The sequence below is a fragment of the Polypterus senegalus genome, chromosome 7 (genome assembly GCF_016835505.1).
Source record: "Polypterus senegalus isolate Bchr_013 chromosome 7, ASM1683550v1, whole genome shotgun sequence".
In the NCBI taxonomy this organism is placed as follows: domain Eukaryota; kingdom Metazoa; phylum Chordata; class Cladistia; order Polypteriformes; family Polypteridae; genus Polypterus; species Polypterus senegalus.
The window spans coordinates 121,763,090-121,773,982 of record NC_053160.1 but is presented as its reverse complement, the minus strand read 5'-3'; the positions used below and the strand labels follow the sequence as shown (position 1 = coordinate 121,773,982).

General features: G+C 30.3%; 1 protein-coding gene across 2 annotated transcripts in view; it reads left to right on the top strand.

Annotated features, from left to right (window-relative positions):
* papss1 (3'-phosphoadenosine 5'-phosphosulfate synthase 1) overlaps nucleotides 1–9,534 on the top strand; it is a 109,345-nt gene extending 99,811 nt beyond the window's left edge. For both annotated transcript variants that reach the window (XM_039759216.1, XM_039759217.1), the window contains exon 12: nucleotides 8,627–9,534. In XM_039759216.1, coding sequence (XP_039615150.1) covers nucleotides 8,627–8,765 — 139 coding nt within the window. In that variant the 3' untranslated portion in view covers nucleotides 8,766–9,534. The remainder of the gene's footprint in view (nucleotides 1–8,626) is intronic.
* The last annotated feature ends 1,359 nt before the right edge of the window (nucleotides 9,535–10,893 follow it).

Sequence of the window (10,893 nt, the reverse complement as noted above, 5' to 3'; positions counted from 1 at the left end):
CCCGGAGTATTCGCCGTTCGGGTTTAAAAGTTCCCTGTCCTTAAAAAAACCGGGAGGCTCCAGCACAGGTTTTCTACAACGGCCGTCTCCCGGGGGTTCCCCAGGGAATGGGTCGGGTCCTATGCCACCTCCCACCAAACGCCTGGCGGGCCCCCCAAAATTTGGGGGAGGGGACTGTGGGGCATTTGGGGAGTCAACCTTTTCCGGCCGGGAGGGGGTTCGGTAACCTTGGGAAACCTGGGGGCGGGCCAAATCCCTCCCTCCGGCCAGCCCCCACCTTTTCTCCCCCAAAGACCTTAATTTTGGGGCCCGGCCCAACAGCGGCAGGGCTGGAAACGTTATCCGGGGCCCCTTGAGGGTCATGAACGGAAGGGGCCCCCCTTGTTGGCACAACATTGTGAAGAGCCCCGGGGTTTTTGAGGCCTTAAAGTTTTCCCCAGGAAAAACGGGGTGGAACCCCGGAGAAGGCATGTGGAACTGGTGTTTAGGAAATGCCCCGGCCAGCCCCTTTGCCGTGGAAAGGGGGGGTTGGATTTGCAATGACTTCCGTGGGGGAACCCAAAATTTCCCTTTGTCCACATCCCGCGTGGGGGCCCCCCTGAGAAGGGTTGGACGGGTTCCTGACCCAGCCGAAAAAATTTTTGCGGTTTTCCGGGGGTCCTTGAAGGCCCCCGGGTTTTACCTCGGAAAGCAGTTTGGCCCCATTTGGGTTTTTGGGGGGGTCCACCCTTTCAGGGGTGGTGGCAAAATTTGACCCATCCATCAGGCGCCACCCAATCTTCATCTTTCCAAAAGGAAAGGCCTCCTTAACGGGATTCGGACCTAGTGAGGCCGGGCTCCGGTTAATCCCAAAAATGCTTTTAACAGGCCCAAATAAAAACTACCCCCGGGGGGTTTACCTCCCTCTCAAATTGTGCCTTTGAAATCCCGTCCGGGAACAAGCGGCAGGTCAAATTTGGGTTGGGGGGTCCCCCCTTTTCCCGTTTTGGGCCGGGCCCCTTGACTGATTTAAAAGGGGGAAATTTTTGGGATGGATGAAAAAAGGGTATTTTTTTTAAAAGGGGTACTTTTTTTGATGGATAATTTTTTTGTTTATTAAAAGGGGGTTGGAAAGGTGGGAAATGTAGAGTAGTTGTGAAAGTTTATTTTGGGTTTTTTGGAGGGAAATATTGGAGGGGAGTTGGGTTAAATATTATAAATATGTTGGGTTTGGGTTATTTATTTAAAATGATTGATGGATGTGAAAAATTTAATTTGGGTAGGGGGTTTTTATTTAAAGTTTTGTTTTTTATTAATTTATGAGGGTTTTTTGGGGTTTGATTGGGTTTAAATAAAGGATTGGGTGAAATTTTTTAATGAGAGGATGGGGGTAAAGGGGAAAATGAAAGGAGTTTAAAAGGGGGGGGTTTGGGGGGTTTTTTATTTATAAGGGAGGGTTAAATTTTTAAATTTGGGGGGAGAATAAAAAAATTTTTATTAATAAAAAAAAAAATGAAGTGGAATTTAATTTTTTTTTTGGGTTTTTTTTTTTTGGGAGTTTTTGGGTTTTTTAAAATTAGTTGGTATTGGAAAAAAAATTATAAATTAATGGGTGGAAAAATTTTTTTGATGTTTTAAAAAAATTATATTATTATATATATATTGATGTATGTATGTGTATATATATATATATATATATATATATATATATTTAATAAAATTTTAAATTTTTTATTATGTATGTTTTAAATATAATATATTAATAAAATTATTATTATATATATATTATTATGTATGTTTAAAAATAATATATATATATATATATTATTATTAAAAATTTTATATATATATATATATATATGTATGTATGTGTTTTTATATATATATATAATTTTTATTTTTTTATATATATAATATATTTTAAATAATATTTATATATATATATTATGTAATGTGTATATATATATATATATATATATTTTGTATTTTATATATATATATATATATATATATATATTATTAAATTTTGTATATTTATATATATATATATATATAATAAAATAAATGTAATGTGTATATATATATATATATTATTATTATTTATATAAATATTAATAAAAATTTTTTTAATAATAATAATTTTAAAAATTAATTTTTATTTTTTATAAAATATATTATTTTATTATATATATATAATTTTTATTTTGTAATAATAATATTAATATTTAATGTTTATTTATATATATATTAATAATTTTTAATTTTTAATATTAATTTTATATTATTAATGATATAATATTATGTGTTTAATAAAATTTTTATTTGTTGTTTTTGTTTTTTTTTTTTTATTGTGTTGTTGTGTGTTTTTTTTTTTTTTGTTGTTTTATTATTTATATATTATATATATTAATAATAAAAATAATGTGTTGTGTTTTATTATATATATATATATATGTATGTTTATGTGTTTTTATATATATATATATATATTTTTTATTTTTTATATATATATATAAAAAAATTTTAAAATTTTTGTATTTTATATATATATATATATATATATGTATTATGTAAATTTATATATATATATATATATATGTATGTATGTATGTGTTTTTATATATTTTATTTATGTAGTATGTGTTATATATATATATATATATATATTTTAAAAAGGTTTTAAAAATATTTATAAAAATTTTTTTAAAAATTTATTTTATTTTATTAGTTTTTGGGGTTTTTTTTTTTTTTAAGATGTATGTTGGATTTTATTAAAAAAAAGGTTTTTAAAATTTAAAAATTAAATGTTGTTTGGTATTAAATATAATAATTTAAAAAATATTATTAAAATTAATAAAAAAAAATAAATTGAAAAAAAATGTTTTAATTTATTATTTTTTTTTAATTAGTTAATAATAATTTAATTAAATATTATTATTTTTTTAAATTGTTGGTTTTATATAAATTTAATTAAAAAAAAATTTAATTAATTAGTATGTTAAAAAAATAAAAAATATATGTATGTTTTGTGTATTATTAATATATAAAAAAAAATTTTAAAAATTTTATTTGTTTTGGGTTTAAAATATTAATTTAAGATGAGTAAAAAATATATAAATTAAAATATGATAAAAATTAAAAATAAATAATTTAAAAAGAGGTTTTATTAAATATATTTTAATTGGATATATAAAATTAATTTAAGATTATGTTAAATTAAAAATATAAAATTATAAAATTTTAAAAAAATTTTATTTTATTTTTATTAAATTATGTAATTAACATTTATATAAAAAATATTTTTTTATTTTTTGAATTATATATATTAATTGATTTTTATGTGTAAATATTTTTAATATTATAATGTATGTAGGGTATATTAAATAATATATTTAAAAAAAAATTTTAATAATTTAAATAAATGTATTGGGGATTAAATTTTAAAAAATTATTTGTAAAAGTATGTGTAATAATAAATTATATGTTTGTTTTTGAAAAAATTTTTTTTTTTTAAAATTTTTTATAAAAATTTTTTATGGTTTGGGGGTTTTTGGGGAAATTTTTGGTTTAATGTTTGTTAAAATTTTTTTTTAAAAAATTTAAAGTTTTTTTTTTAAATTTTTTTTAGAAAATTTAAAAATTTTAAAAAAAAGTATTTAAAATTAATGTGAAAAAAAAATTTAAATAAATTTTTTTTTAAAAACCAATTCTTGTGTTTTAATTAAAATTTAAAAATTGTTTTTAGGAAAAAGTTTTTTTTAAAATTTTTTTTTAAATTTAAAATTCCCCCGGGTTTTATAAAAACAAAATTTAACTTCCCCAAAACCGGCTTTTTTGGGAAAACTTTCTTTGTTAAAAAATTTTTTTTGGCAAAATTTTGAAAAATGTTTTTTTCCCTTCTTTTTCCCCGTATTTTTTTTTCCCCAAAAAAAAACCCAAAAAATTTTCCCGTGGACATTTAAATTTGTTTTTGGGGGGAAAAAATTTAAACTTTGGTAAAACCCCAGTTTTCAACCCCGCCCAAAAAGTTCAAAAAAAAACGAGGTAAAACCTGCCACAATGCACGCTTTTGGGAAAAAGCTTCTTTTGGGTTCCCTTACCCAAATTTTATTTGGAATTAGGATTATGGGAAGGGGATGAAACCCGGTTTGGAAAAAGGGAAAGCCCCAGTGGGGAAGTGCCCCTTCCCGGGCCCCGGGATTAAAAAATTTTTCCGCCTTCCCCAAAAAGGTTTTCAAAACCCGCCCTTTTGGGGTGAAAAAACCCCAAAAAAGGGGTTTTAAACCCCTTTTGGGAAAAAAATTGGGGAAAACTATTTAAAAAAAAAAATTTCTGTTTTGTTTAAAAAACCCAAAAAGGGGGGGGGGGGGGGGGGGGGGGGGGGGGGGGGGGGGGGGGGGGGGGGGGGGGGGGGGGGGGGGGGGGGGGGGGGGGGGGGGGGGGGGGGGGGGGGGGGGGGGGGGGGGGGGGGGGGGGGGGGGAAAAAAAAAAAAAAAAAAAAAAAAAAAAAAAAAAAAAAAAAAAAAAAAAAAAAAAAAAAAAAAAAAAAAAAAAAAAAAAAAAAAAAAAAAAAAAAAAAAAAAAAAAAAAAAAAAAAAAAAAAAAAAAAAAAAAAAATTTACCCAGGGGAAAAGAAAAAACCCTGATGGGGCATTTAAAAAATTTTTTACCCCCTTTTGCAAAAAATTTTTTGGGGAAAAACACTTCACACAGATGTCTTGTTGGGATCTTTGGCGCCACATTAATGAAAACATTTAAGGGAGGAGTTGTTTTTTATGGTATATCTTAAGAAGATCTTTGTTTTTTCTCACACATTCCTTTTGTGTGCTTCATTAGAATGCTGACATAGAGAAGAGAAGAAAGTTTACAGACAATCTGTGAATTTGATTATATGTAGCTCAATCCTAATCATATCACTTTATTTTTTAACCTGTGCTTTTAATGTAAGTTGAAAGATTCTGTTTTCATAAATGAAAATTAAATGTATAATATTAAATGCCTGTATCATGTTAGTTTTATTCCATAATGTATATATTTCTTGTCAGCATTATACTGTTTAGCATACAGTATTTTGTCTTCACTAACAAACTTTTATTTTTATTTATCTTTTTTATATACTGTACTTTAATGTAAGTTCACTTTTTTTTGTTGTGTACATTTTAAAATGCTGGCATCTTTTAGTAGAATTTGGTGTAAGACCGTGATGGCTTAGTAACACTCAGTAATGTTTTCAACAAAGCCACACAAAGATGCTGTCAATATGAAATTTTTAACTACAATAAAGCTAGCTAATAATTCTCTGCAATCTTCACTAATGGCAGTTTTTTTCAGTGTGCCTTGTGTTTGTGTTTTACTTGAGTCTTCTAAATAAATATGTAATCCTATTGAGGTCAGACCTTTTAAATCAAAGTAAACGGTTAGGCATAACGTAGTAGGTAAAAATATCTATTAATCTTCTTGGTGATTATCGTGAGTGCGAGTTTGGCTTGGAATCCTATGTATTTATGGCTAAGCCCAAGTCAGATATGGGGTAAGTGTAATAATCCACTTCAGTGTTAAGATCAAATAACTCTTGGGATAGTATTCTGCTGCCATCTAGTGATTCAAATAACGCCATACTGCACAGAATCATGAATGGTAAGTGTGGTAGATCCTTCAACCAAACAATCACAAACAAAAAGCTTTAAAGCCAGTTTTAGACCAAATTAAACCATTGCTCAAATCTATTAATAGAGATAACAATGTGAATTTATCACCATGCATTTACAGGGAGAGTGAAACTGATGCATATGACACTGTATGACAGAACCACCTTCGTATGCCTGGTGACTGTGGCCTTGTTAAGCAGTAGTTGTGTGGGGAAAAAAGGTAAAATGATTGCGAACAAGTGCAAGGATGGGAAAGACATTATCCTTCTAAGCTTTGTTCACAATGTTCATATTAGGGGAAATGTGGAAGTCATTAAGCCTTGCATTGCGGTAGCCTATGAAAACACAGTAGGAGTGTCAATAGTGCAGACTAGGAACTGACATTCTACCATCTCATGTGCAAGCAACAAAAAAATATAAGAAAAGTGTGCAAAGAAGCATACTTCTACTGTCCTGATTGCAACTTCAGGCTGTGTTTATGACTGTTCCAAAATGTAGCACACGAAGATTTTTCCTTTTCCTACTGTGTTTACATCTTTATGTTTTGATATTTGCAAGTTTCTATTACATGTACAGCAATCCCTCCTCAATCGCGGGGCTTTCGTTCCAGAACCCCTCACAATAGATGAAAATCCGCGAAGTAGAAACCATATGTTTGTATAGTTATTTTTATATATTTTAAGCCCTTATAAACTCTCCCACACTGTATTATTAGAGCCCTCTAGACGTGAAATAACACCCTTTAATCAAAAGTTTAAACTGTGCTCCATGATAAGACAGAGATGACAGTTCTTTCTCACAATTAAAAGAATGCAAATATGTCTTCTCTTCAAAGGAGGGTCCGCATCAGGAGCAGAGAATTGCAGAGAGAGAGAGAGAGCGCTCGCAAAGAAAAGCAAACAATCAAAAAATCAATACGTGTGCTTTTAAGTATGCCAAAGCACCGCAATAAAGCGGCATTTTTTAGAGGAGCGTCAGTATGCACTAGGCAGCATCTGTTCAAACAGCCCCTCTGCTCACACCCCCTCCGTAAGGCGCAGAGAATGTCAGAGGGTGAGAGAGAGGCAGAGACAAGCAAACAATTGAGCAATAGCATAATAGCGCGGGAAGCATATCTTATAGCATTGAGGAGTTTTAGTTAATATGTAATACATGCTCTGATTGGGTAGCTTCTAAGCCATCTGCCAATAGCGTCCCTTGTATGAAATCAACTGGGCAAACAAACTTGAGGAAGCATGTAGCATAAATTAAAAGACCCACTGTCCGCAGAAATCCGCGAACCAGCGAAAAATCCGTGATATATATTTAGATATGCTTACATTTAAGATCCGCGATAGAGTGAATCCGCGAAAGTCGAAGCGCGTTATAGCGAGGGATTACTGTAATAACGTTTTTTTTTTCTTTTTGGCTTGGTAAAATAATATTAAGGAGGTTAAAACAAAAAGTTTCCTTTTAACATTTTTTTTTAATTATTTTGTATTTCATCTATAAATATATCTACACTGTGGATATCTTCAGTTTGAGTGTCTCAAACAAAATACAGTTTTTGACCAGTTTCTCAGTATGTTATTTGGTTACTGTGTCCATAAGGTTCTTTAGCTCAATGAAAGTGTCAGGTTTTTAAAAAGCTGTACAATAACTGGATATTTGATTTAACCAATGAAACCAGACTGCAGGACAGAGTACTACTGTATATAAAGACAGAAAAATACAGGATATTTAAAAAAAGAACCCACTAAACAACCCACTAGGCCATATCCAAGGACCTGCAGAACTCCTTGCTGTAGCTTAATAATGTCCATGTTCTTACAGATATATGTATATCATCATGCAAGCTTAAATAGGAAGTATTAACATGAGGATAACCAGGAGTAAAAAAAACTGCAGTTTGCTCTCAAAAATCATTTGGCAAAATTCAAATATTGCCACCACAATATCATTATTTCCTTTGTCAAGCAGGGTGGTCGGAGTGCTATGGTTTTCGTTGCTTTTCTGTGCCTTATGTAGGACAATGTTCACAAACTATTGGGGTGCATAGATGATTTTTTTTTAAATATTAAGACATAGTTTCCATCTGTTCTCTTTTCCCTAACTTTTCAGTAAATCGCTTGTTAAAAAATAATCTTGTACTTGTGCCATTGATCCTCTCCATTTCAAAATGTGGAGAATTTTAACTGTTTCTCTTGTGTGTAACTGAAAGTGTTTTTTTTGTTTTTTTTTCTTTTCCTTGTGTGTGTCTGTGTATACTGTATATCAGTTCTCTTTAAACTATCCACAATTTTTGCAAAGAAAACACCATCCAGATTAAAAAGACTTTATTATACTTGAAAATTGCAATTTGGTTTCTATATATAGCAGCCTTAAAAGTTTAAAATGTGAGTCTCTTTTATATTTTAAATAACTGTTAACTGAACAGAATTATTATTAATTTGCACATTGAAAATAACTATAAAGTTGTTTTTTTTTTTTTTTGTCAGTTGCTAAGTATTGAATTAAGGGGTTTTCCTTACAATGAAATGATATATTTAAGTTTTAATAATACAATGAACTTGGTTTTTATGGGCAAAAAAGGAGTATTAATATGTAGTTTTAGATACAACTTTGGCCATTCATAGGTATATTCAGCCAGAAATGCAAGTGGCAGGACACCATGGGCAGTTATCAGAAATTGTAGAAGCTTGGAGATTCAAGCCAAACTGAGAGTATTTTGGGAAATATAGTGTATATTGTATGCAGTGTATTGTATATATCGTTGTGTGGATTGAACTAACAGAAAGCTATGGGAAGCACATGAAGCTAAGCAGGTTAGAAATTGGCACTGATGAATTACTGTGCAGAAGTCAGAGAAAGGTGAAGTGAAATGTCTTAACAAATGTCAGCAGTGAGAACCAAAGAAAGAGAATCCATGTATGCACCTGTGTAAAACATTTTATTCAAGCTTCTATTCAAGTTCCTTGAAGAAATCTGACATTTCAGAATTCTACTATTTTATTTTTCAGCCATGAAGATTTTGATTTCATCTCAGGAACGCGCATGCGTAAAATGGCACGTGAAGGACAGAAACCACCTGAAGGCTTCATGGCTCCCAAAGCATGGGATGTTCTAAGTGATTACTACAAATCTTTGGAGAAATGTTAAGATTTACGGAGGGCATAGAAATCTTTTAACAGTTAATGAATTAACCGGGGACCCCACAGTTACTGTACTTACTGCTTTGTTGTGGTGTTTGTCAGGAAGTCATTTCCTAAATGGAGATTCTTACCATAAAGCTGCCATCACAGCTTATAGTCTTATGGATTCTATTATATACTTGTAATGAACAAATTACTCAAATTAGTTTTTTTTTAATGGATTGACTTAATTTTCTTTTTACAGCAGTCTAACATAACAAGCTTGTACAATTATAAATTATTTTGAAGTCATCTGGATTTATTTGTTTTAGTTTCCTTTATTTTTAACTTATTTTTATTTCAAGAAACTTTTCATAGCTGATTCTGCTAAGAATTTTATCCAGTCTTAGTGTTTGCCTTGTCAAACAGAATACTGGGTTATTTTTCCTTTCAGAATTGTTGATATGATTTGAGTGTCACCTTGAATTTTAAGTTTGAATCCAAATGCAAACCATTTAACAAAGATTAGTAATCATTTAGTAAGTAAATGAGATATTGCAATAGAGAAGTGGTCCACTCTATTTATTTCATCTACAGAAAGAATGCTTTCTTATTTGAAGACTGATCTTTCAAGTTTAATACCTGTTTCCAGACTTCATGGGGGTTATGTGATGCAAGTGACTTGGGAGTTTAGGACTAATTTACCAATGTCATTCAGCTTTTTAGCTGCCACTTTCTGTAAATTCTTATTTATACCTTTTTTGGAGATTCTGCCTATTAAATGTAGGCTAAAGATACATTATTTACTATTTGCTTTCTTATAGATTAATTCCTAAAAGGACTATGAAATGCCTGTTTATGCAACTGTATTTTGCCTTCTGTAACCTCTCTTTTGTTCTTTACCAAGTTCTCTCATATGCCTTAATCACTATGAAATTATAGTGAATGTTATCCTTTCCCTTCAATGTTTTATATATTCTGTTTTATTATTTATGTAATATTTTACTTTAAACCTTTACAAAAAATATTATATTCTCTACATATACTGCATTTCTTCCACAATATTGTATAATGGCTAAATAAGCATAGCATCACATTAGTTGTTATGCTGTAGATTTCATTATTATGAAAGTCAAACATGATGTACAACTGTTCTTGTTTTCAAATTGGTTTTTGAAATTTAGTAAACTGACATGGCAGAAATATTCGATATAATATAAACTATATTCTTAACATTTCAGAGAAATATTTATAATTTTAGTGATTGCATTTTCTAAAAATTCCTAGTCATTTTCCAGCATCTGTACTGGAATAACATGCCAGTTGAAAAATGTATATTTGTGAAATATTCAGAGTTGTAAAATACTAATCGGGACAATAGGCTTTTATTAGCTCAAATACATTTTCTTGAACACATAAGTAGGCTAGAAAAGCTGCATTAAAAGACTGCTATTTTGAGCCAAATGTAATTCTAAATTCTAAAAAATCTTTTTGTAAGTGCAAACACTAGTTACACTCCTCTTTTTGTCACTCGGTATTTGATGTAGGCCTCTGCCATTTCTCTTGTGATCATCTTTGAGTTGTTTGAACAAAATCAGAAGTCTGGATGACCAAGGCTTTACTGTATTCAAGTGTATTTTATGATCACTTTTTATGTACTGAATTAGGATTTCATGTTAGTCACGTGATACTGCTAAACAATCATTTCTTTTATTCACAAATATCTGTTATAACCATCATTTGTTTACTCTCTCTTAGGTTTATAATATTAATATAAAAGCCATCATATTGATAATGATTCAAATCATGTCTTTAACATCTTTGTAGTAAACAAATTAAATATGAATGCTATTAAATTTATATTTGCATTTAAAAGTATTTGCGGGTTTCATGTATTATTTTTGTGATCTTTGAATATATTAAATCTTAGGATACTCTAAAAGGAAGCCATAATAGTATACATTTTGGTCATTAGTTATTTACAGTAAATTTTTTTTTTTTTTTTTTAAAGAAAAGAACTTCAAGTAAATTAAGTTTTATGTCAACCTGTAATTCCATTTACTTTAGGGATAAAACCAAACTATAAATTTTGTCATTTTCTTTTTAAGCCTGCATAAGCTGCGTTGAATTCCAAGTGTCTGTTCATGGTGTTTTCA